Below are 26,957 nucleotides of genomic sequence, written 5' to 3'. Positions count from 1 at the left end.
GTGCATCCACTCCCAGGGGAGCACCCTGGTCTGCTAGAGAGAAAAACAGAGGACAATGCGTGTTTTCTCTGGATGCGAAGAGATCTACGTTGGCCCTGCCAAACTTATCCCAGATCTGTTCCACCACCAGGGGACTGAGTCTCCATTCTTGAGCTGGAGGACCTCCCCTGGAGAGGAGATCCGCCCCTAAGTTCAGGCGGCCCGGCACATGTGTCGCCCTGAGTGAAAGTAGGTGAAAACTGCTCCACATTAGAAGGGAGTGGGACATATTCAGAAGCGGGAGTGACCGCGTGCCCCCCTGCCTGTTTATGTAAGACACCACGGTGGTGTTGTCTGTTCTGACTAAAACATGCTTCCCCCTCAATTCTGAGAGGAAGCGCTTTAGGGACAAATGGACCACGAGCAACTCCAGACAGTTTATGTGAAGGAAGCACTGCGCTGAAGACCACGCCCCCTTCACAGCTGCTCCGTTGCACACCGCACCCCAGCCCGTAAGGGACGCATCTGTTGACACCACCACGCGAAACAGAACTCTGCCTATGGGCGAGCCCTGGCAGAGCAGGCGGGGCTCTCTCCAAGGAGTGCGTTCATACAACCCTGAGTCACAACTATCTTTTTCTGGAGATGGTGTGAGGCATTCAGGCGGTGTGATAATAGCCAGTGGTGAAACGCACGCATTAGAAGTAAACCCAGCGGAACTACCGCTATCATTGACGCCATTTGACCCAACGTAGACTGCACGCCAGCTGAAACTGCGCGAGGCAGTCACGGAACGCACATATTCTGCGCTCTGACAGACGCGCTTGGCTGGTGAGAGAGCATATTTCCAACCCCAGAAAAGACAGCTTCTGGCTGGGAATTAGAGAGCTCAGCCGCTGAATATGGGATAACACAGCCCCCGTGTGAGCTAAAGCTTCGTCCCTCGACCGTCCAACTAGAGCCAGGTCGTCTAGATAAGAAAGCACTCGCACTCCTCGCATCCAGAGGAAAGAGAGCTGCTTCCACACACTTCGTAAAAGTGCGCAGGGCCAGAGAAAGCCCGAACGGGAGAACGAGCCACTCGTAAGCCATGCCCTTGAAGGCGAATCTGAGATAACGTCTGTGATCTGGATGGACTGCAATGTGAAAATATGCACCCGTGAGATCTATAGACGTGAACCAATCCCCCGGGCCGACTGCGCAAAGGAACTTGCGAAGTGTTAGCATTTTGAATTTGAAAACTCTTAAATCCATAATTGGACATAACCCCCCGCTCCTCTTCGGCACCACAAAATAACGGCTGTACCAGCCTCTTTGTGCATCGGCCTGAGGAACTACACTGATCGCCTGCTTGCAAAGAAGAGTTTCTATCTCCTCTCTGAGCACCGCCGCAGCGTTGAGTGACACTTGCGTGTACACCACGCTGGAAAAGCGTTCGCTTTCGAAACTACAAGCAGTAACCCATGGCAACAGTCCGCTCTACCCAGGGCTAGACTGCGCATGCAGCCGGCTGTGATGATATGCCACTCGTGGAGGGGCGGAGCCCTCCTGTGGCTGAAATTGGGAGTGCAACACATTTTTTGTGGCCTTTTTATTTTGCCCTGAGTTACAGAATGCAACTTTATTAGGGCACTTTTTGGAACTGAGGCATGTAAGAAAGCACTCATATTGTGGGCTTGAGAACATGGGGCACTGGGAACACCCTCCCCCGTCCCCTGAGTACATTGACTGGGCTATGGGAATGCTTGAACACACGTGTTTACAGAGAACAGGTGCTTTATAAACAATGTTGGGGCAAAACATGCCCTTTTTGAACTGGGCCCCAGAAGAGGGGGAAAACTGCGCCTCTTTGGTGGGTTTAGGGGAGAAACTGTGGTGTCTCCGACCAGTGGAGACCTCACCCCCCCTTCTCTGAGAGCTAGGATGAGTCAGGCTTCCTCTTCCTCACCGCGGAGTCTTTCTGGTGCCCGGGAGGAGGACCTTTGAGTGGCGTGGAGTGTGTTTGGGCTGCTGCTGCTTTTTCCTCAGCTCAAACTTGGCTTGAATGGCTTCGAGTGACTGGCCAAACAGACCTGCCGAGGAGACCGGCTCGTCCAAATAAGTCGCCCGGTCTCTGTCTGGCATGTCAGACAGCTTTAGCCACAAGTGGCGCTGTGCCACAACAGTTGACGCCATTCCTCTGCCCAGCAAAAGAGCCGCGCAGCGAGACATACGCAGGACGTAATCTGAGGCAATTCTAACCTCAATTAGCAGACCTGTTAGCGGGCTGTCCGCGGGAAGCTGGTCTCAGAGTTCGGCTAGACACATCGCCTGGTAAGTCTGGAGGAGAGTGACTGAACTCATCACTCTGGCCGTGCCTGCCTGCGCGCGGTAAACCTTGTCCAGCTGGGAGAAGGAGAACCGGCCGTGCTTGGAAAGCGGCTCCCTGATTATGAGACGGAGCCAGGTGCGCTGCCAGCGAAGACTCCATCGGATGAGGGTTTAGCAGCCCCGCCTCCCCTGACACTTCCATCTCGAGAAACTGTGCGTAACCAGGTACCGTGGTGCGGGTTGACAGCGGTTTAGCCCATGACTACGTCAGCTCTGTCATGAAGTCGGGGAAAAGTGGAAGACGGTGATTCTCCACTTGCGGGAAAAAATCCGTGAATCTGGTCGCTTTTTTGGACAGATGAGGGGCAGGCCACTCCACGTCCAGCTTTTGCGCCACACGACGGTAAAGGGAAAAGAAAGAGGTATCAGCCTCGTCCTGTTTACCCTCCGCAGCCGTCGGGGCTGGAAGAACATGCAGCTCCTCCTGCTCGTCTTCGGAGAAATCAGGCTCGTCTACACCGAGACCGAACGGGTCGTCGTCCTCGAACTCGGCTTCCTCGACGTCCGAACAGGACGGTCTAGCCTTTCCGGAGATCAGGGGATCCTCGCGTGCCACTGCTGCTTGTCCGAGAACTTTCTCGACGAACGTCACACGGTGTTCGAGGGTCGACTGCCTGAGCTGGCGACAGAGCGCACATGTATCAGGTTGGACCAAGGCCCTCCTAGCATGGACGATTCCCAGGCAGACTGGACATGCATCATGTTGGTCCTTCTCGTTAATGGCAAAACCACATCCCTGAGGACAAGGACGGGAGGCTTTCTTGCCAGGCTGAGAGGTAACGTTAGCTTGCGAGCTCATTTTAGGCAGCCGTTAGCGAGGCTAAACAGGCTAGCCCCGAGACTTTGCAAAGCAGATTTAAAAGCAGCAAAATCCTTTAAATAACGCTCCGTGGGAAGACGACTCACCAATGTGAGGTTGTTGTTGTGCTTGACTAATGGAACAGTTGAGTTATCCGAAGGATTGCTGAATTGTGCTAACTAGACTAGCAGAAAAGGTGTAAGGTGTTCTCAGCGAAGTGAAGAGCATAAGAACTGAGGAGTGATGCTGGTGACGTGGGGTTAAATGCAGGGGGCGGGCCCTCCTGCCCTCGTCACTATGCATCATCTGCCTTTTAGGCGTGATTAAAGGTGTCTTCAGCCAGACACGCAAGGGCGTGATATCTCATACATTATGTGTTGTACCGAGTGAATCGACTGAAAGGGAACATCACTCTATGTCAGCATTCCTCATTTTTCAGGCTTTTGTTTCCCCTGTTGACTTCTTTGGAATGTGTTGCAGCATCGAAAAATATTTTTTCAGATTATCAAGCAAAATTTTATATCAGACAAATATTACCTGAGTAAATAAACAAATCACTTTTTACATGACGATTTCATATAAAAATAACTATCCAAACCAGTCTGGCCCTATGTGAAAAAGTGTTTGCCCCCCCGTAATTAACTGTAATTAATCACACTTTTTGGAAAGTTGAGTTTAATTTAAATACTAACCACAACCAGGTCTTATTACCGCCAGACCTGTAGAATCAAGAAATCACTTAAATAGGACCTTTCTGACAACATGAAGCAGCTAAACGATCGCAAAAATCAACACATAATGTCCCAATCTGAAGAAACTCAAAAACAGATGAGAAAACAAAGTCACTGATCATCTCTCAGTCTGGAACAGGTTACAAACTCATTTCTAAAGCTTTGGGACTCCGGGGAACCACAGTAAGAGATATTATTCACAAATGGAGAAAACATGGAGCACTGGTGAACCTTCCCAGGACAAACCAACCAACCAAAATTATTCCAAAAGGGCATGAACACCTCATCCAGGAGGTCACAAAATAACCCAGAACAACATTTAATGAACTGCAGGTCATCAGTTAAGGTCAATGTTAACTCAATAATAAGAAAGAGACTGTTCAAAAATGGTCTCCATAGGAGAATTACAAGCCAAAAATTATTAAGGTCAGTGTTAATGATTCAATAATAAGAAAGAGATTTTGTACTGATGTGCCAAAAGTGGAGCTTTTTGGAAGGTGTGTGTCCCATTACATCTGTTGTAAAACTATTACATAATTTTAGAAAAAGAACATCATACTGAAAGCAAAACATGGTGGTGGTAGTGAGATAATCTGGGGCTGCTTTGCTGCTTCAGGGTTTGGATAACGTGCTGTAACCAGGAACAAGGAATTCTTCTGTTTACCAGACAATCCTGAAGGAGAATGTTTATGAATCTGTTTATGACCTCAAGCTCAGGTGTACTTGGGTTCTGCAGCAGGACAATGATCCTAAGCACATAAACAAGTTCACCGCTGAATGGTTTAAAAAAAATAAAAGAAAGGTTTTGGAGTGGCCTAGTCGAAGTCTGAATGAGATGCTGTGGATGATCTTAAACAGGACGTTTATGCTGGAAAACCCCCAAAATATGTCTGAAGTAAAACAATTCTGTAAAGAAGAGTGAAACAAAATTCCTCCACAGAGATGTGAAAGACTCACTGCCAGTTATCAATAAAGCTTGATTGCAGTTGTTGCTGCTAAGGCTGACAAAACCAAGTTATTAGTTTTAGGGGGCAGACACTTTTTCACACAGGGCTAGATTGGTTTGAATTGTTTTTTTTTTTCTTTAATACATAAAATTAACATTTAAAAAGTGCTTTTTGTATTTACTCAGATTATATTTGTCTGATATTAAAGTTTGTTTGACATTCAGAAAAACATCAGTATCACAAAAAAGAAAAAACAAAAGAAATATGTAGGGGGCAAATACTTTTTCACAGCACTGTATATACACAAACAGATATAGTGCTTTTTTCAATTTGTATATTACATTACAGTAAATTGAGTTATTTTTAAGAGCAACAATGAAAGTAATATTAATAATTAATAATAAATCATCCTTTCGTGTTAAAGTGTTTTTTGAATTGGTAAACCATTGTTTACTAGTTTACCATTCAGCAATATATAATGGGAGGTACTGACCTGAGTATCTCCAGTTTACAGTGTGAGCTTCTCAGTCCAGCAGAGAGCAGCTCCACTCCTGAATCCTGCAGGTCATTGTTACTGAGGTTCAGCTCTTTTAGGGTGGAGCTTTCAGATTTCAGAGCACAGCAGATAGTTTCACAGTGTTTCATGGTGAGATCACAGCCAGCAAGTCTAAACAAGAAGAGTAAACAGAGTTTTGTTCAAACTATGTCCAAGTCGCTGGTAAATGGTCTAAGATTTATTGAAAAAAATATCCAAGAGTCATTTTTTTTATTATTGTCATGTGAGAAACACATGAGCATGATCATGAAACAGATACAATTGTTGTTGCCTGTCTGTAAAAAAAGAAAAACACAATGGTAATTAAATAACCTGAAACTGCCATCATAAATGAAGGTTTACAGAAAATCAATTTATGACAACCAAACATTGCTTTTGAATTGTGATTCAACGGCATAATTTAAAAAAGTAATTAAGTAAATGTAATATTTTGTTGCACAACCTACTGGGACAAGCAAGTGATTTCTGAATCTCTAAGTAAGGTTTCTCCAATGGCCACACACATATTGGAGGTCTCCCCAACTGTTACAGTTGTCTCTGGTTTGAAGGGAACCATCTCAAGACTGCATGTTTCAGCTTCTTCTAAAGATGTTCAGTAGCAATCAGATCAGGGCTCAAAGTATGCTCATGAATTAAGAACAGCCTTCTTCTCAGCAAGTTGATTATTATCATTTTTTTTTTTTTAGAAAATCAGCATTGGCTGATATCTGTATGCACAAATCTGATATTTTATTAATATCTTCAGGCAGTGTGGGCGGGCAGCCCCTGTATGTTTTGCAGCTGTGGAGCAATGTTAGAGCTCCCCCTATTCCACCATTTCACCGACATACAGAAGTGGAAAATGGGCTGCAGTAAAAGACAGAAAAAACAGCAAAACTTCAGTCCACTGAAGTCAACCTGGAGTGGTGGAGTGAATAATTTTATTGAGCAAACCAGTAAAAAGCAACAAAGTAGGCCAGGGGCGTCGCCTTTCAGGACAAACAGCCAATCAGCATGCTGGTTTTGCGAAGGATATTTCAGAGTTTTGTGAGTTCAGGCAACAGGGTCCAGCTGCAGCTGATGTTAAAACACATATGGATTTACAGGGATTTTTCTAAAAGAAAGATAATGGTATCTAAACATGTAAACTGTGATGACAATGTTTCTGATAGCTGGTTAAAAAGACACAAATCAAAACACAGAGATCAAACCCACTGTGTGATTCATAAAAAAACAGCTTGTGAGTCAGTTAGCTTAACTCGAATTAGTCAGATCTCCTCGAGATAGTCAAGGTTTGAGAAAAAAAAATATATAAATGTAATGTTCAACCTGCCCTGATGTACCTGATCAGCCAACTATTTCATTTTTAAATTGTGTTTATTAATTTCGGATTGCAGGGCTTACTGTAAGCTCTAATGAAAGAAATTACATTTTATCTAACTAGTTAACTAGAAGCTGGATGTCGTGGATAGCCAGAATTTAGTACAATACTTTATGTTGGTAGTTTAAAGCAGTTACTTAACCCTGGTCTCTGCCCTAAAATTGTATGTTTTCCACCGGATCCAACTGATCAGCTAATAAACAATCTTGTATTGAGCTTACTTGTTAAAACCCCTTAACCCCCTATGGACCATATATCAATCATCCAGGAGTATATTAGACACATCATACCACCACTTCTTTAAGTGCCTTTAAAGCAGAGAAAGCTGTAGAATATACAGAAAAGTGGGGATATGCATTAGAATATGTAAGAACAGTAGGAATAAGCAGGAACATGGTTGAGAAACACTGCTGTAACCTGACTTCTGTTCATTTGTAGTTTACAGTAAAACCGCAGTAAGACCACATGTCCTGAGAAAATAGAGGTATTCCAGGCAAATCCAAATGATTTTTCAATGTAAATGTATGTTTTGAGCAACTATACAGCAACTTATTTAATAATGTGACAATGTTTAAGCAAGCTGGGAAAAGTATAAATAGAAAGAATGTTGCAAAAGTAGTTAATTTTAAGGAGAGGAGTGAATGTTGCAAAATAAACTTATTTTAATAGTTCAGGGTTAGGGATAGGGTTTGTGTATTGTGGTTAGTGCTGGGCGATAAAACGATATCGAAGTTTATTGCTATATATATTTTCCTCGATGACTATGATAAGCCGGGGTGATAGGATTCGACAAACTTTATTTTCTATTTCCCGTTTAAGTAATGCCGCAAACAGGCACAGCACACGATCAGGCAGCACGCTGAACTGCCTGCTCAGCCAAGTACCACTCACCCCCTCCCCCCATTCCCCCTACCCCCCAGCCCCTCACTCTGAACCTCACACAGCTGATCCACACAGCTGCTCCTTCTCTCCCATTTACATCAAACATCATTTCTACAATAAGTTCAGCTGCGCTACCATGGAAAACTCAACTCTAAATATGTGGGATGCATCTCGTCCCCAAGATATTTAAACAGGTACGCTTGTTCAGATTTCTGAAGGCAGGTAACGCTGCTCTGTTAGCTCGTTTGCTAGGTTAGGTTAGCTTGTCTGAAATGTCTCTGGTTTAGAGTTTAAGGTGTAAAAGGGATCTGTGCAGTCTGTTATCATTAGCTAAGGTGTTTCAGTTATATTAGACACAAACATCCCTCTTTCTCGAGCCGCGAGACAATTCATACAGCCTTCACTGCTTTTTACATTTTAATAAACTAATGGGTAACGGAGCTAAACATTGCTGTTGCTGAACTGGATGAGTTTTAAATACACTTTCTAAGTAATGCACGTCTAGTCTACTGAAAGCCAGTAATGTTAGTACTGCAATAGAAGTGTATCTTTTCAGAAACTTGACTTTATTCGTCCCACCTTCATTACAGGTTACTTGGTAGGTCACTCATCACAGGTCACTCCGATAGACTAAAATGTAACTAAAACTATTATAAATTTTAGTAAAAAGACTGAGACTAAAACTAAATCAAAATGACCTGTCAAAATGAACACTGTGATATACTCTTGTATTTTGCTTTATGTAGTTGCCTGCATTTAGGGAGGGGAAAAATCATTTGATTAAATATAATTTTATTAAAAATCCAAGTGCTATTGCAATTTAATGTAAACAGACAAATAATGTAAAGGGTCTGACTTTTTTTTTTAGAGTTTATATATTTGTCCCCTTTATATTATATATTTATATATTTGTACTTGTTTCAAGGGCCATACAAGTGGAGGGGGGGGGGGGGTTCTGGACCTGTGTGGATGTATAATGACTTTTTAAAATGAAGCTGTCTGAGTACCTTGTACCCACCTGGCAAGATGTGGACATCCTAGTGTCTGTCCACGAGGCTCTGAGCCTGCTAGTGATTTTGGCCATAACTCCCTTATACTGTCACTTATGAGTAAAAAGAAACCGAAGTGTAACAGAAAGTCGCCCAGCCCTAATTATGGTATGATTTATTATTTAAAAGTGGTAGAAAAGATGGTTGAGCTGGAGAGAGGAAATGTGGACAGGACTAAAATGAACTGAACTGATCAGGACTGGACTGATCTAAAGAAAGAACAGGTTAGGAGAAGCAAGAATATGCAAAAACGTACAGGATATATAAGTTATTCTATGAGAACTAATTGTGTATGCCCCTTAGGACTAACAATTATTAATATTTCTTTTAATGATTAGTTTCAGTTTACGCTATTTTGGGAGGGCTGACCCCTGGACCTTTACATACCGAGGCAACGCACCTGATGTGGGCTTAATTTATTCTGGAAATTTGTTCATAATCCTAACATTTTCCATAATGTCATTTATGGAACATGTCATTTATTGTTAGTCACCAACGCGTGTCACTTTTCATTTTCATTAAATTGAGCAGAGCTTTACTTGTTTGTGTCGATGACACACAAAATGAACGATTCCAGTCACTGTGTCACTCTGGTGATTGTAAGTTCACAGTTACCTTTTTATGGTAATTTTGAAGCTACCTATATGATGTTGCCCTGTGACTGGTGATGTGAAGCTTGGATGGAGCTGTTTGACCATGGAAACCCATTTGTTTCTATGCACTGTTTTTAAGCTAATCTAAAGATACATGAAGTTTGAAGGTCTGTAGTGATGGACTCTGCAGAACGTTGGTTTCTCTGTGCCTTCACTCATTATTGCTAAAACATTAACAGCCATTATATGCAATTAGATACTCACAGAGCCTTTCTGCAGTTGTTCACAGCTGGAAACAGTTTTATATAAGCAAATCTTGATGTGCTGTATTTCTTCAGATCCAGCTCTTCCAGCACCTCCTCTGAGGTCTGCAGCATGTAGGAAAGAGCTAAACACTCTAGAGCAGACAGATCCTTTTTTGAGCTTTCGTCTGAATCTATGTACTTCTGAATCTCTCTGGGTAAATCCTGGTCATTCATTTCAGTCAGACAGAGGAACAGGTTTACAGATCTGTCAGTATTAAGATCTTCTGTTGAGATTAGGTATTTGATGTGTGTCACTGTTTTGTTGATGCTCTCTGAGGTGCTCTCTGTTTGAATCAGGAGGCCCTGTAGGATCTTCTGACTGGAATCCAGAGAGATGCCCAGCAGGAAACGGAGGAAAAGATCCAGATGTCCATTCTGACTCTTAGAGGCTTTAATCACTGCTCCCTTCAGGAGCACATGCAGTGAGACATTTTCAGGCCATTGTTCGTCCTGGGGCTGAAAAACTCTCAATGTTTTCACGTTCTCGCTCAGGTAGCAGTGAAACACATATAAAGCAGCCAGGAACTCCTGAAAGCTCAGATGTACAAAGCTGTAGATCTTCCTTTGATAAAGCACACATTCCTCCCTAAAGATCTCAGTGCAGATCCCAGAATACACTGAGGCCTCTGTGAGATCAATACCGCACTCACTCAGGTCCTCTTCATAGAACATCACGTTCCCCTTCATCAGCTGATTGAAAGCCAGTTCTGCCAGTTTCAGAAGCATGGTTCTGTTAGATTTCAGCAATTTCACTGGATCCCAGTTGAAGGTCTCCTCATACTTCTCATTCTTCATGTTGGTCTGAGTGATCAGAAAGTGGGAGTACATTTCAGTCAGAGTTTTAGGGATTTCTGTGTTACTTTGTTTCATGATTCGCTGAAGCACAGTGGCTGAGATCCAGCAGAAGACGGGAATGTGGCACATGATGTGGAGACTCCTCGCTGTCTTAATGTGGGAGATGATTTTCTGGGCTTGGTCTTGGTCACTGATTCTCTTCCTGAAGTACTCCTCCTTCTGTGGGTCATTAAACCCCTGAATTTCTGTCACACGGTTGATGTACTGAGGAGGAATCTGATTGGCTGCTGCTGGTCGGGAGGTAATCCAGATGTGAGCAGAGGGCAGTAACTCTCCTTCGAGAAGGTTCGTCATTAACACACCCGCTAATGATGTCGCGGTGATGTCAGACACTTTCTCACACTGTGAAAAATTCAGTGGAATTCTGCTTTCATCCAGACCATCAAAGATGAACACAATTTTGCGCCCATCACAAATCCTAGAGTCCAGGTCTTTGAGCTCAGGATGAAAAGTGCAGAGAAGTGTGTAAAGACTGTACTGATCATCTTTAATCAGGTTCAGCTCTCGGAAAGGAAGCATAAACATGAAATCTACATCCTGATTGGCTGTTCCCTCTGCCCAATCCAGAATAAACTTCTGTACAGAGACTGTTTTTCCGATGCCAGCGATGCCTTTAGTCAGCACAGTTCTAAGCTCTTTTAGTGCTTTATTTTCTTTTATTTGGTTTTGTCTGACACCTTTAACCATCACAGCTGTTTTGTTCACTACTTCCATTTCTTCTTCAGGATCTTCTACAGGTCTAAAGATGTCTACGCAGTTGATTGGAGTTTCCTGTAAGTATCTGTTTGAAGTTTTCTCCATCTTTATAACCTCATGTTCTTCATTAACCCCTTCACTCTCTCCCTCTATGATGTAGAGCTGTGTGTAAATCCTGTTCAGGAGGGTTCTGTTCTCTTGTGTTTTGATTCCCTCAAATAAGCTCTCGTACCTGTTCTTCATACAGGTTTTGTGTTTCTGGAAAACTCTGTGAAGAACATCATCCTCTAGTTGGTTGGAATCTTGCTTTATAGACTCCTCTGTGCGTGGATGTAGAGCGTGTCCACAGGTGATCGAGACTGGATCTGTCAGAATCTGCTCACACAGTTCACACCTGGACTGATCCTGCAGTAGATTACTGTTTCCTCTGTGTAGAGAAATAAATAAACAAAGTCTCAGATAAGTAAATATGAGGGTAGTCATAATTTAACATGACATAATATTGTGCCCGTAAAGAATGTGGGTGTGTACGTTTTCTGATTTTGATAATGCATCAGTCACAGATAAAATATAAAATTAATTAAGAAGATATCTAAATCAGAGAATGTTGACTGGAAGAATAATCCAAAATTTCCCCTTAGGGATCAATAAAGTATCTATCTATCAATCTAATCAGAATTCCGATATAATCCGCATAATAAACATCAAATCATCAAAAAATATATTTTATGTTTGGTCTGGTCACTTTAAGGCTAGTTATAATAATAATAATAATAATAATAATAATAATAATAATAATAATAATGAGAATTGTGTGCAGAAGAGCTTTGTTAAAAACAATGTTCCCCAAAGAAAGATTACAGCACATAAAACTTAACCATGTGAGGAATCGGGAGTAAATCAATGTAAAAAGGGGCAAGGGCACAAGCCTAAGCCGAACACCTGGATCTCCAATCCCTCAGACGCACTGCACCAAAAACTGTCATTCAACAGTTGAAGCTAATAGAACCACATGGACAAAAGATAATTTTAGAAAGTTACAATTACAAACACCATTTAAATGTTTACTGTGAAAATCAGAAGATTTATGTTAACCATGTTTATAAGTGGTGTCGTCTTCTCTGGGCCAGACAAATCAGGATTCTTTTTGAAAAAAAAAATGGATGTCATGCTTCAGAACAAAGGCAAACAGGACCATAAAAACTGTTATCAGTTCCATCGAGAGCTCCTTTGAGCTCTTTTCCTTTCCAAAGAAAATGTCACACCTGGAATCAACTTCAGAGCTTTCATCTGCTCAAATGTTGATGGATTAATGTGGAAATAGCCCATGCACCCTATAATTTTTTTTATTTTTTTATTTGCTTCCTCTCGTGTATCTCTCCCATTCAGTTGTACTAAACCGTAAAGTGGAAAATACTTTATCACTTCTGCTCTGTACAGTGTCTTATGGTGAGGATAATTTTATCAAATCTTACCTTTTCAATATTACAGCATTACTAAAGTGAGGAGGCATTCTCATTGAGTCATCACTCTTCATAGACACACAGCTGGGTTCTGGTGGTTCTGCTCCATCACTGAAGTCAGGAGGCCTTCTCATTGAGTTGTCACTCTTCATAGACACACAGCTGGGTTCTGGATGTTCTCCTGATTTCTGCAGTCTGAACAAGGAAATAAGCAGATACGAACACAATATTTTAAATTAAGCACACTATTTACAGATCTTTCTAAGAGAATCATTCTGAGCTGTAATAAACAGAAAGGTATTGAAAATAGAAAGGTTTTGAATAAACAACAGACGTTTTAACACCAGCTTGTAAAACAAAAGCCTTTATCATACAATCTTATCCAAATATATTGGCATCCTTGTAGTAACACCAGAAAATACATTGCTGCAGCTATAAATGTTTATTACGTATTTGCATTACAATTACTACAAAAAGAAGAAATTAATAATATGCTATTATTTCACACATTAGAAATGGACTAACTTTTGTAGAACTGTGTAGCAATCAAGCAATGGTTTTATCTGTGACGAGTAACCTGAAATAAATGAATAAAAAAAAAGAATAGTTAAATGTAAGAAAGTTGAACTGGTCGTGATTTTTGTGTACTACACTAAGCATGAAGAACAGAAAGAAGAACAGAGAAAAGGCAGAGTATCTGAGAACATTAACTGTGGAACGGGTATCTATCAATATTAAAGCTATAAGTAATTTCCAGAGATTTTAGTGTTGGTTTGCATATTGTACACAATTTCAGTAAGAGATCTACCAACCACAACACTGTAGCTAACCTTCCTGACTCGAAAAAGTACAGCCCTTTAATGTGTATTAATGATAGAGCACAAAGCACACTAAAATAAATAGTTCGTCTCTTTCCTTCAAGAAGAGATATTTATTAATTACAGTTTCCTACCCTGAATAAAATAAATTTGTTAAAAACTGGCACCCTGTTGTAGTGAAGCCAAGTTAGAGAATTGAACACATTTTAACAATTTTACTGTGTGCAGTGATGTACCGTGATTCAGAGCTTCTTCCTGCACTGCTGAAGTTCTTCATAGGCTCACCGCTGGACTCTGCTCTCTTCACCCTGAAAACAGTTAATTTATAAGCAATGTGCTGAGAAAGTATTTCCTTTGATAAAACCATCTGGATAGCACTTTTTATATATTTGTTTTCACAAAGAAGCTGTAGATTGGTGATCATGAGCAATTAGAGGAACGAAGACTCAAACAAGCAAAGTAAACACATAAATTTAATTTTCTTTTGCTTTGTATCCTTTATTTATTTGAAGCTATAATACAGACAATTATTGTTTTTGTTTAAGAAACCACCTCCTCTACAAAATATCTGAGATGGGACTTATTGTATTGCCTCTGCCACTGGGTGGAGATGAGATAATCATAGATATATTTAGATTACGAGAAGTTAGTTTAACACTTTCTTCAATAAGATATATTGTCTTAAAATGTGCCCTAGCACATTTTGACTAAAGACACAAAAACCTTTTAGTGTAGACAATGACATTTAGACATGCTTTGTTGGTCTGATGTTCAAAAATGGCTTTTTCTGAAGAGCAAGACAAAATATATTTAGGTTATTTTGATAAAAAAATTCACAAGTACTGGAAACTAGGACTGAACTATGTGGCAATAATCTATATACATATTTCTTATTTTCAGTCAATATGGTACAATTTCAACATCAATATGAACAGTATTAAAGCCCTTAGTGTAAATAATGATGCACTGATAGAAGTGGGTGATATGTGAAAACAATATTTTCAATACATTAAAAACATTTATCACAATACAATAAAAATCCAATATATGGTTCAGTTCTACTAGAAACATGTGTAAAATCCAGTATTCTGTGTTCAACATTCAGCCTTTGAACTAATATTACACTTTTTTATTTTTTGACCATACGTTCCTACTAACTATTGATGCACTCCTGAAGTTACTCACTTTGGATCAGAGGGTTCTCCTCCATCAGTGGAGTTATGAGGCTCCATCATGGAGGCGCTTCAGTGGACATGCAGATCCCTGTGGACAGTTTAAGAACCATTAACATATGATCAGGTTTAAATAACATTATTAAAAAATGTAAGACTTTTTCTGACAATTAAGACATGCATTTTGAATTTTTATAAAGCATAAGAAATAATAAATAATATTTATTTAAATAATCTAATTGCCCCAAGTTCCGTTTGCACCCCCTGCTGGTAAAAAAACGCTACTACATATGACCACACCTTTCACAGAAATGGCGTTTTTACCCTGTTTAAATAAATATATTTCCTTTTTTACTATAAGTTTATTTTGGAGCATGTGCTTTTATACATTTATCAGAGAAACAAAATTTTTTTTTTATTTATTTTGATTTTCTTATTAAAATTGTTGTACTTTTCCTTTATTTTTTACTTACTTAATTCTAAATATCTTATTGTACATGTATTTTTAATGTGACGTTCCACTGCCACATCAAACCACACCGGATAATGTTGTTTGAGAGGGTGAAATAAAATTGTCATGCTGCTCATTTTAATTATGATCTACTTTTACACCAATCGTAACTGATGGCAACTTTTGTAGCAGCTACAAGAGGTGTTCCGCATTGAATGCAATAATATCGTCAACATTTTGTAATATGGTGAACGATATTATACCCTGAAACCCCTAATTATCACATCAGGGTATTACTTTGTTGCTGTTTTTAGCAAAAGAAAAATTCACACTGTTTTTATTTCCCATTTTATATCTACTAGAGATCATATCTGTCCAGTATCATTTATTTTAATCCTGGATATATGGAGATATTTGGGGTGCATTATTATTAGTATCATATAATAAAATTTAATTTTCATTTTGTTGCAGTAGTGTATTCTTGAAATATTTTTTTTTAATTCAGTGTTTTGTCAAAACGCCAAAAATATCGTTATCGCAAAAATACTAGAAATATTGTGATATTTTATATTTCATATCGCCCACCCCTAGCAGCTACAAAATTACAATACTGTCATTTTTAATATCTGGTATAAAATAGTTTTGAATATAATGATATTAACAATATATTGCCCAGCCCAAAATTACACATGCTGACAAATATTAAAATGATTTTAATAAACAAATATCACTATATGTTTATATTTTAGTTTTTTTCGGCATGTTTACATACCGACATTGTTCTGTATCTGCCCCGATTTAGGCCTGATCTAGACCTGTTTTAGGATTTTTTTCTAAAACAACAGTTCTGTATCTGACAAATACTTCCTTCATGTTCTTGTGCTGTGTTCTCTAGGAGATGTTTAATTATAATTACCCTACAGGTTGGATTTTCTACTCAAAATATTGGAAAAGCCTTCTGTTCAACCCAGAATTCAGAATCACACTACTACCAACATCCTCTATCAGCAGTAGTAAAAGCAGAAGTTAAGGTGGATTGGAAAACACTGATAGAATTATAGATCATTTACTAATTTGTTACTATTTTTTTTTCTAGCAGGCTTTAGTAACTTTAAGAACATAATTTATAGCACGTTTTGATCTTTTTTTTTTAATCAGTGTCAGGTTTATATAAATTGATATCAGATAATTTAAATAAGTGTCTAGTCAGTCGTACACACAGTACTGTCCAAATTCTACCTGTGGACATGTTTCCATCACGTGTAACTAACATATGCCCACCTGGGACAATGCTAACAATGCTAATCTGGGACAATGCTAACAAGGCTAATTTAGGTAGTTAAACTGTTGACATATTTTAATCAGATTCGCCATAAAACACCTATAAATGATACTCAAATCAAACTCAGATGTGCTTAGATAACTGGTGTTTTTTTTTTAATTGTATGAAATATTGAGCCATTATATGATTTTTTTACATTCTCCACTTGGGTATAGTGTTTGGCCTAGTTCTGAAATCCGTCAGGTAAATAAACTTTAAATTAAATTAGTTTAAATTACAGATCAGTATTCTACATTCTTCACATTTCTGAACTTACCCAGTGAGAATAAACAGCTGTAGAATCGTGTTGGTTGAATTTAGTTTGGTTTCTCCTAAACTGCGTCACTCTTTCTTTAATCTTCTGTAATGGAGGATCAACTTACTTTCGTTTTCTCTCTCTTCCTCACCTGCTCAGGTATCTCTGTCCCACCCCATCTGTCTCTTAGAGCCAATAGACAGTGAGTGGGCGGAGCCTCTGTCAGGTTTTCGCTGCAGCCAGCCAATTAAACCTCACAATGTTATGTAATGTTTGAATATTCATGAATCTGTAAAGACACAGGCAGGAAAGGTGAAACATGATCTGCAGAGCAGGCTGGTGATTGGCTGGGTAACAGTCAGAGTTTGGGGGTGGAGTTTCGGATGTTTCTGCTGTGGGATGAATGAGGTTGTGGGTGGATTTTTGTAGCTGGTAAATGTACTGTATTTTATCACTGTAGTACAATATAATGTTTTTTTTTTTCTAAAATCTAGTTACTTTTAACTCCCTCTTTTATTATACCAGCAAAATATTAACAAAAGAATTTAGTTGATTGTGCCAAAACGTTTGTCCGTTTCAGCATAAATACACTTTGTGTACAGAAAGTTAAAAGCTAAAGTTAATTACTGCAGTGTTCAAATACTGATCTGTAAGTAGTTAATTACGATCATCTGCGTGTCCACAAAAAAATAGATATCATGTGTTTTAGGAATATTTCAACCACTAAATGTGTTTTTGCGTAACTTTATATTTTCTTAAATAGAGTATGACTTGGATTCTTTTTGCTTTTTTTGTTAACTACACAATTTGTTAGATATTTTGTAATGTTCAGTGCTTTTACTGCAAAACAATATTTGTGCATATTAGGTATATAGTCCCTGCAGGAGGAAAAATACATAATCAACTCCCTAAAGGCATTTTTGGTATGTGAAATATTTTACAATACAGTACAGTACAGTAAGCAATACAATAAGAATAGATGTGAAATCAAATAGTGGCACACTAAGTTTGGTCCACTGTAAAAAGAACTGACATAAAAATCAAATATATATTTTAATATTTTATATTTAAATTTAAATTTGATATTTTTTTATATTTTTTGAAACACAGGCAGTGGGCAACACTAAAAAAAAGTAATTGTTAAATTAAATTACAGTTTTTTTTTTTTTATAATTGGCATTTGGCTATGATTCAGGTAAACTAATGATTATTTAGGTAGTCAACTAATCTCATGATTATTTTTTCAAATAGTCAATTAGTCATCAATTATTTCTGCCAGGCCATTTATATCTGAAATAACAGTAACATGAGAATATTATTGAGATTAAATTAGATTAATAATAATTATTATTATTATCATTATTATTATAAGATTAAATATTATTATTGTTATTATAATAAAAAGAGCAATCATAATAACAATAATAATAATAATTATTATTATTGTTGTTGTTAATAATAATAACAATAACAACAATTATTATTATTATTATTATTATTATTATTATTATGTGCAGTTGACCAATTTTAACATAATTTTACTGTAATAAAATGTTTACCTTATTAGTTATGAAGTGGTCTGTAAAGAACTTTAAGCTGCACTTATGTATGAATGGTGTTCTACCAAAATATATATAATAATTATTATAATTATTTAAATTATACTAGATTAATATTTTACAGCTTTATTTGCACAAGTCATGCTCTTAAAATATAGAAATACAATTTAAACAGATAAACTTTAAGGTAGTAAACTATTTTCTTACATCTTTGTGCACTTGTGAGTATCTGTATATAAGCTGCAGGAACTCTTACATTTTCCTTTAGGGTTTTTATTTAAACATTATTTTATTTTAATAATATAATCAGCCGTAGCTGAAAACCTACATGTATGCTGTCCAACTGAGTGTACATTTTGAAAATCTATTGCATTTAAAATAGTTACATTTTTATAAAAAATAATACAATTTATAAAAATAGTTTTTAAAAGCCTGAAAGGGTTATTTAAATAGTTTGGGTAAATAAATCCTGAATTAATTCTCTATAAATCATAATAATACTGGAGAACTACAGACTCACTGAGTTTCATACCACAGTCATACCTGAGGTAAAAGAAAGTAATATAAACAAATATCCCTTTAAAACACCTTTAAAATCAGGTCTAAAGTGTGAATACAGTGTAAAACTGTGTTTATAAAGCCACAGGTGTAAATCTAATGAATGATACACTGATATATTGCGGTTACCAGTTTGGCAGAACGTGTTAAATCTGCATTAAATTAGCATGTTAGCTTTAAATGTATGTTTTATTCTACTTTATTCTACTTTTATTTTAAGTCATGAGGAAAAATAATGAAATCCTGAAATTAGCACATTTTATTTCTTATTTTATTCAATTTCATATTTTATTTGATTTTATTCTACTTTTAGTTTATGCCTGAGGTAAAATAATGAAATCCTGGTATGAGCACGTAATATTTTTATTTGATTAAATTTTTACATTTTATTTTATTCTACTTTTATTTAAAGTCAGAACAGGTAAAATAATAAAATCCTGGAATTAGCACATTATATGATTTATTTTACTCAATTTTATATTTTGTTTGATTTTATTCTATTTTTCTTTTAACTTATGCCTGAGGTAAAAGAATAGGCTAAAATCCTGGAATTAGCACATTATATTTCTTTTTTTCAATTTAAAATTTTGTTTGATTTTACTATACCTTAATTTTAGGCAGGCCTAAGATAAAAGACCGAAATCCTGGAATTAGCATAGTCATACCTGAGGTAAAAGAAAGTAATATAAACAAATATCCCTTTAAAACACCTTTAAAATCAGGTCTAAAGTGTGAATACAGTGTAAAACTGTGTTTATAAAGCCACAGGTGTAAATCTAATGAATGATACACTGATATATTGCGGTTACCAGTTTAACAGAAAGTGTTAAATCTGATATTAAATTAGCATGTTAGCTAGCTGAATTCACCAGCTCAGTTTTTCACTATTTTACACTTTTTACCTTAATTTGTGAGGAAAAATGTAGCAGATAATCCTGTACTGAACTGATTATCGGTATATTTAGCAGGAAAAATCGAGTTAAATGAAATTAGCCCGTAGTTAACTTACTTTTTCAGCCTGTGGAGTTTCAGCCTCAGACTCTTCCCGAGCAAAGAGGTAAAGAGGAAAAAAGGCGGGAAACGGAGTCACGGAGGAGAGAGCCTACACACACACACACACACACACACACACACACACACTAACACACACACACACACACACACAGTACACACACCTCTATATGTAAAAATGTGTGGTTCTTTGCTATCCGTGAATTATTTTATTTAATTACACTTTTAATTTAAGTCATTACTGAGGTAAAAGAAAAAAAATCCTGATATGAGCACCTTATGTTTTTGTATGTTATATAAATTTTTATATTTTATTTTATTTTACTTTTATTTTAAGTCATCACTGAGGTAACAGAACGAAATTTTGATATGAGCACATTATATATTTTTTAAATTTAATTTTATATTTTATTCTACTTTAATTTAAAGTCACGATTCAGATAAAAGAACGAAATACAGGTATTAGCACATTTTATTTCGTTTTATATTTTATCTGATTTAATGTTAACTTTACTTTAAGTCATTATTAATCACATTCTGGTATGAGCACATTATATTTCTTATTTCATTCAATTTGATATTTTATTTACTTTAATTCTTCTTTTATTTTGTCATGACTTAGGTAAAAATGAAAAACTCACATGAGCACATTATATTCTTATTTATTATATTATATATTTGATTTGATTTTATTCTACTTTTATTTTATGTTATTCCTTAGGTAAAATAATTAAACCCTGGTATTAGCACATTACATTTCTTATTTTATTAAATTGAATACTTTTATTTTAAGTTCTGTCTAAGGTATATAAAAAAATAATTCTGGTATGAGCACAGTACATTTCTTATTTCATTCAAAATTATATTTTATTTGATTTTACTTAATCAAATAACTTATCTATAATTATTATATCTTAATAATTTAATTGCATTTTATATTTTATTTGTTTTTATTCTAGTTTTGTTTTAAGTTGTGCCTGAGATAAAGGGATGATAGTATGCAAAAAAAAAACACTAAGCTAAACACCTCAAAACACATTTAAAAATTGTGTGCAACTTAAATATGATAAAATCCTGTTTTCTATATAAAATATATTTACTATATACTGCTATGCGCATGTTATAATTCTAATTTTATATTTTATTTGATTTTATCCTATTTTTGTTTTATTTATATATTTTACTATATAAATAGTAGTCACGGAGTCACGGAGGAGAGGGGGCAAGTTCATTAACCCAGCTGCTTTAAAACCACACACACACACACACACACAGACACACACACACACACACACACACACCTCTCTATATAAATATGTGTAGTTCTTTGTAATCAGTGAATTATTTTAGCTAAAAAGTACATGTATTATATATTTTTGTATAAATATGTATAAATACATACAAATAAGTATAATATATTTATATAAAAATATTTTTTATACACATTCCCCCATTTTGTTTTACTTAATATAATCCACAAGTAGCTATAAAATACTAAAATAAAACCACCAAAAGAACCCATGGTGCTGTTTTTTTGTGTCCCATACCCTAAAAGCTGTGTAAAGTTCTCTAAAGAACTCTGTCTGTCTTTCACTTTAACTCATGAAGTTCCTTAGTGACATATACTGAACATCCTCAGAGCATCATTATAGGACAGTGTGGGAATCTGTATTTATTTATCTCACCTTATTTACAGAATATAGAAGTGTTGGGTTTGTTCTGGAGATAAATCTAAACTAGGTCCTTTTAAACGTGTATTATTTGCTTTTACAACTCTGTTACAACCATTTAACCATTTAAATGCATACATTAAAGTTTTACACTCCAAATAACTATTTCTTATTTTATGTCACATCTTAAATTTACTAAATATTTGGCCAGTGACCCCCTAGCAGTACCACTACAGCCCAGTAGAGGTCAGTAGCACACAGTTTTTAAACCAATGGTTTTTAACGAAGAATTTGCCATTACATTAGGACCTGGTTCTTACTTATTTTTTAGGTTTGTTGAGTGTTTTGTGAACAGAAACGTACAGTTGTTCGTCCTCCTGTGGCAGAACTTCAGCAGACTGAGTATCTTGGTTAGTCTGAAGGCCTGTTTGTTCACCATGTCCACTTTCTCCAACCTATGAAAATCTAATTCCAGGGTGGGTTATATATAGAGGGGTTTAAATCCCCCAGTGTTGAGCTGTGGAGCAGTGGAACTGAGTTCTCTGGAATGATAGAGCTCTATCCAATACTTGCATGGGATGAGCTGGTTGGGGAGTTGGAATATATATATATATATATATATATATATATATATATATATATATATATATATATATATATATATATTATTGTATTAGTTACAAATAAAACTACATCATCCCAACCTGTGTCCATCATTACCAGCCAGGGCACATGAACACTAGATGTTTATACTTCTTATCCAACCAAACTCAAATTCACTTGATCCTAATGAAGGGATTTATCTGGAAAGTGGTTTAATTTAACGATGAGAAGACAGAATGTGAACAAGCTGAAATTAAATAGGATTAACAAGTCTAATTTAAAATGTAAGGAGTAGAAAGTTCAGATAATTGTGTGAAAATATAAGGAGTAGAAGTAAAAAGTCGTCTGAAAAAAATAATTACAACAGTAAAGTATAGATAACCAACATTTCTACTTAAGTAAGGTAATCCATTGTTGTACATTTTTGGAGCTGATACTGTATTTTAAAATCAGTTCAAACACTAAAAGAGACAGTTCTCCACTTTATCTGTGGTTTTATAGGAATTGGTAGAACGAACCCAACCTCTATTCCTCAACTGCAGTACAAACTCCTGCATATCAGAAACCCAGACAGAGAAGGTAATAATGCTTCATACCGGTCAGTGTGAGCAGAATCAGAATCTGAGAGTGCAGCGTTCCCATTCTTCTTCTGGAGCTTGAATCTCTTCTCAACAGCTACTGAAGGTTCTGCGACGGGGTAGTTCTGTATAACTGTGAGGACTAAACAATTAAACAATCTGGTTCCTCGATTTCATGTTTGTACATGTAAAAGCAGAAGTCTAAACCCAGAAATTAGCACTGTGTCTTCATCTTCAGACCATCAGACAGAAGGACCGATAGCAGGAACTAGCATGAGACTTCATGCTTTCAAGTTGACCCCACCTGTTTTCTTTACAGTAGCTAAAAGATTCACATACAGAGACAAAATATATGACATACACTGCCAATCAGTGTCACTGCAGTACTGAGAATGAGGAACCACCACCCAAATAATAATAGCTGCTCTGTGGTGGTCTATCCTGTGGATTTCTGGGTATAGAAGAACAGGGTAAAAGTAAGATAATAATAAAGTATGCAATAAAACAGATACAGAACTTCAGCATGTAATTATATATTTAATCAGACATTTGCAGCAAAAATCCTGAGGTATTTAAGAGTTTCAGAAATGGAATTTTTTTGCCCCATATTTCAGACCTAATTTCTGGATTTGCAAATGGTCAGTGCTGATGCATGGGTACAATTAGAATCTTACTTTACAATAAAAACACTGATGGCTCAATAAAATTGGTGTTTGTACTGTAGATACCTTAAAAGATTTTTTCGGACTAGTCGAAAACAACTGATGACACAAACAATAAACAATGTAACAATGATAAAAAACTCCATAATAAACTCTAAAAATAAAATAAAGAATAATAATCTAAAATAAAAAATACATTTTATTACAATATTCATAAAAAGTGTGATAAACTGTAGATGGATGAATCAGTTTGAACACGTTTTTCACACAGTGTTATTCTATTTTACACAGAGTCACTGAGGAGCCAGAACCATAAAGCCCAATCCCTGCATGGAGGGGCTGAGTGAAGGTGGTGTAGACAGGGACAGTCCACATACACTCCTACCCTCCTACAGCCGGAGGGAGGAGGGGGGAGAGCAGTTCTGTTATTATTGTGTTGAACAGAGTAACTGTTATCAGAGCAGCTCAGAGTCCAGGAGTTTATATTCCCTCCAAACCGACAGTCTGATCCGTCTCCTTCCCTGCTGATGGTTTTATAACTCAGAGCTACAGCAGCTCCTCCTCTCCATTCAGCCTCCCAGTAACAGCGCCCAGTAACTCCCTCTCTACTCAGAACCTGCAACCACCTATCAAATCTCTCTGTATGATCAGGATATGGCTGCTGCTTTTCTCCGCTCACCACTGTCCTGTTCTCCTCACTCAGAGAGAGATAACGGTTTACTGTGTTTGGATCCAGTGTGAAATCACAGAACCCTGAACACAAGAACACACATTACACACACTGCACTGATACAGAGAGAGAGAGTGTGTGTGTAAAGTGTGCGTGTGTGTGTGAGTGTGTGTGTGTTAACTTACATTTCTTTAGTCCTGGTTTCATTCTGATCACCCCTCCAGATTCCATTCTACACACACACACGTCAGCAATTTTAGTTAAATATATCATATAGTAGATGAACACAGTGAAGTTTATAGGATGCACAATAATTCTTTAAACAAAATTAGGCAGGTGAATACATTTCACCCTTGTCCTTTTATTGATTTGAATACCTTTAATTATGGGAACAAAAATTGTTGGTAAGCTCATTGACCTTTGAACTACATACACAGGGTGAATCCAATTATGAGAAAAGGTAAAGATGGCCCACTGCAGGTTTTTTCCCTCTTTGCATCTTCTCTGAAGAGTGGCAACATGAGAGGAGTCAGGTCCATTGTGAGGAACATAGTGAGGAAATGGAAGACCACAGGCACAGTGGTCTTCCATTTTTGGCTGTATGGGAGAGTAATGCAGAAGAAGCCTTTTCTGTGCACACGCCACAGAGTCACTTGAGGTATGCTAAAACTTAAACACATTTAAACAAGCCAACTTTATTTTGGAATAAGGTGCTGTGGACTGATGAAACTAAAACTGAGTTATTTGGAGGGTGGTATGCATGGCGGAAAAAGAACAGAAAATTTGTTGGAGGTTACATCATGCTGTGGGGCTGTGGGACCAGTGCAGGTACTGGGAATCTTGTGAAAGTTGAGGGTCGCATGGATTCCAGTCAATATCAGCAGTTTCTTGAGAACAATTTTCAAGAAACAGTGACAAAGTCGTAGTTGCGTCGGGCTGGATACTTCAACAAGAAGACCCTAAACACTGCTTAAAATCTACTAGGGCAGGGGTGTCGAAACTTTTTTTGTTGGGTGCCAGAAGGAAAAATATATTTGAAATCACGGGCCACACTCTGTAATAAAACAAATACTGAAATATACCACTTTAAATAATACTTTTTTCCTGATTATTTCATTAACACACCATTTTACTTGACTTACTATCTTTATCTTTGACAGTGTTGTGTAAACTAAGATTTTTCAAATTGATGTTTAATTTCATGATGTCTCTTAATATTAAACTCCTTAATTACGGCAACTTTTAGACTCTTTGGCTCATTTTTCTGCACTACAAATGCACACTCTCTCCGCTTTTAGACTCTTTGGCCCATTTTTCTGCGCTAGAAATGCGCACCCTCTCCGCTTTTAGACTCTTTGGCCCGTTTTTCTGCGCTAGAAATGCGCACCCTCTCCGCTTTTAGACTCTTTGGCCCGTTTTTTTTGGCCAACTTTCATTCTATTTCTAAAATACCTTGCGCCGCTACAAAAAAGGAAATGGGCCGCAAATGGCGGAAGTTGTTAGTTTGTTATAGGTGTTAAGAGAGTAAGTGCTCTTTGAAGAGCTCTGTCTTCAGGAGTTTCTTAAAGATAGCGAGGGATTGTCCTGATCTGGTAGTGGAAGGTAGTATGTTACACCATTGGGGAACTCTGAATGAGAACAGTTTGGATTGCTTTGTGTGGATGTTTGGCAAAGCGAGGCGACGTTCATTGGAGGAGCACAGCGGCCGGGAGGTAGCGTAAGCCTTCAGGAGTGAGTGCAGGTAGAAAGGAGCATGTTCTGTCATCACCTTGTAGGCGATTGTAAGAGCTTTGAATTTGATACGAGCAGCAACTGGTAGCCAATGGAGCTCAATGAGGAGCGGGGTGACGTGCCCGTTTTGGCTGGTTGAAGACCAGACGCGCTGCTGCGTTCTGGATCATTTGGAGTGGTTTTACTACACAGGCCGGGAGGCCAGTTAGTATGGAATTGCAGTAGTCGAGGCGTGAGATAACCACTGCTTGTACCAGGAGTTGGGTGGCCTGTTGCGTCAGAAACGGTCAAATTTTTCTGATGTTATAAAGCGCAAAGCGACAGGATTGAGCAACTGAGGCCACATGATGGGTGAAGGAGAGCTGGTCGTCAACCATATTCAGTCTTTGAGAGATTTAGTTGTAGTTAGTAGGTGATGCTCCTTCATCCATGAGGATATGTCTGAGAGACACTGCGATATCCGTGCAGAGATTGAATGATCTTCAGGAGCGAACGACAGGTATAGCTGGGTGTCATCAGCAAAGCAATAGTAGGAAAAGCCATGTGAGTGGATAACCTGACCTAGGGAGGTGGTGTATATTGAGAAGAGAAGGGGTCCCAGTACCGAACCCCGGGGAACCCCAGTGGATAGGGAGTGGGCTGAGGACAGCAGTCCTTGCCATGACACCTTGAACGAGCGCACAGTGAGGTATGATCTGAACCTTGACATCACTTTGTCTGAGATCCCCATGTTAGAGAGTATAGATAGCAGGAAGTCATGGTTGACTGTATCGAAGGCAGCCGAGAGGTCCAGAAGAATGAGCACTGAGGACTGTCCTGCAGCTCTGGCAGTTTTCAACACTTCAGTCACAAACAACAGAGCCATCACGGAAGAGTGTCCTTTTTTGAACCCAGATTGGTTCTGGCCCAGGAGGTCATTCTGGGAGAGGAAGCCAGAGACCTGATTTAAAACTGTTCTTTCTAATGTCTTAAAGAGAAAAGGTAGTAGTGAGACCGGTCTGTAGTTATCAACCTGGGCGGGGTTGAGAGAAGTCTTTTTAAGCAGTGGTGTCACATGCGCTTGTTTGAAAGCAGTTGGGAATACACCAGAAGTGAAAGGGGCAAAAGAACTTAAAACAACATAAATATGACCCAATGGGGCTCTAGAGTCCAGAAAGAGTACTTTAGTCTTCTTTTTCGGTCCGTGCGGCCTGAGTTTATATACCTGTCCCAGCTGGCGGCTTAATCTGATGCAAGCCAGCTGGGACAGATATGGCTGATTGTTCCGGTGTGGGGCGGACCCACGGATCCCCCGCCTCCTCACGCCACAACG

General features: G+C 37.9%; 1 protein-coding gene across 8 annotated transcripts in view; it reads right to left on the bottom strand.

The window, feature by feature from the left end:
* Positions 1–14,685, bottom strand: part of LOC111189851 (NACHT, LRR and PYD domains-containing protein 12) — a 38,896-nt gene extending 24,211 nt beyond the window's left edge. For 5 of the 8 annotated variants that reach the window (XM_049468384.1, XM_049468381.1, XM_049468374.1 and 2 more), the window contains exons 1-5: positions 14,589–14,685; positions 13,640–13,711; positions 12,598–12,780; positions 9,531–11,549; positions 5,320–5,493 (exon numbers count right to left, since the gene is read on the bottom strand). In XM_049468384.1, coding sequence (XP_049324341.1) covers positions 5,320–5,493; positions 9,531–11,549; positions 12,598–12,780; positions 13,640–13,711; positions 14,589–14,638 — 2,498 coding nt within the window. In that variant the 5' untranslated portion in view covers positions 14,639–14,685. The remainder of the gene's footprint in view (positions 1–5,319; positions 5,494–9,530; positions 11,550–12,597; positions 12,781–13,639; positions 13,712–14,588) is intronic. The other 3 variants (XM_049468376.1, XM_049468389.1, XM_049468397.1) reach the window with 1 other exon arrangement.
* Between the last annotated feature and the right edge of the window lie 12,272 nt (positions 14,686–26,957).

The sequence above is a fragment of the Astyanax mexicanus genome, chromosome 1 (genome assembly GCF_023375975.1).
Source record: "Astyanax mexicanus isolate ESR-SI-001 chromosome 1, AstMex3_surface, whole genome shotgun sequence".
NCBI classification, from domain to species: domain Eukaryota; kingdom Metazoa; phylum Chordata; class Actinopteri; order Characiformes; family Acestrorhamphidae; genus Astyanax; species Astyanax mexicanus.
This window is presented reverse-complemented; position numbering and strand designations above follow the sequence as displayed.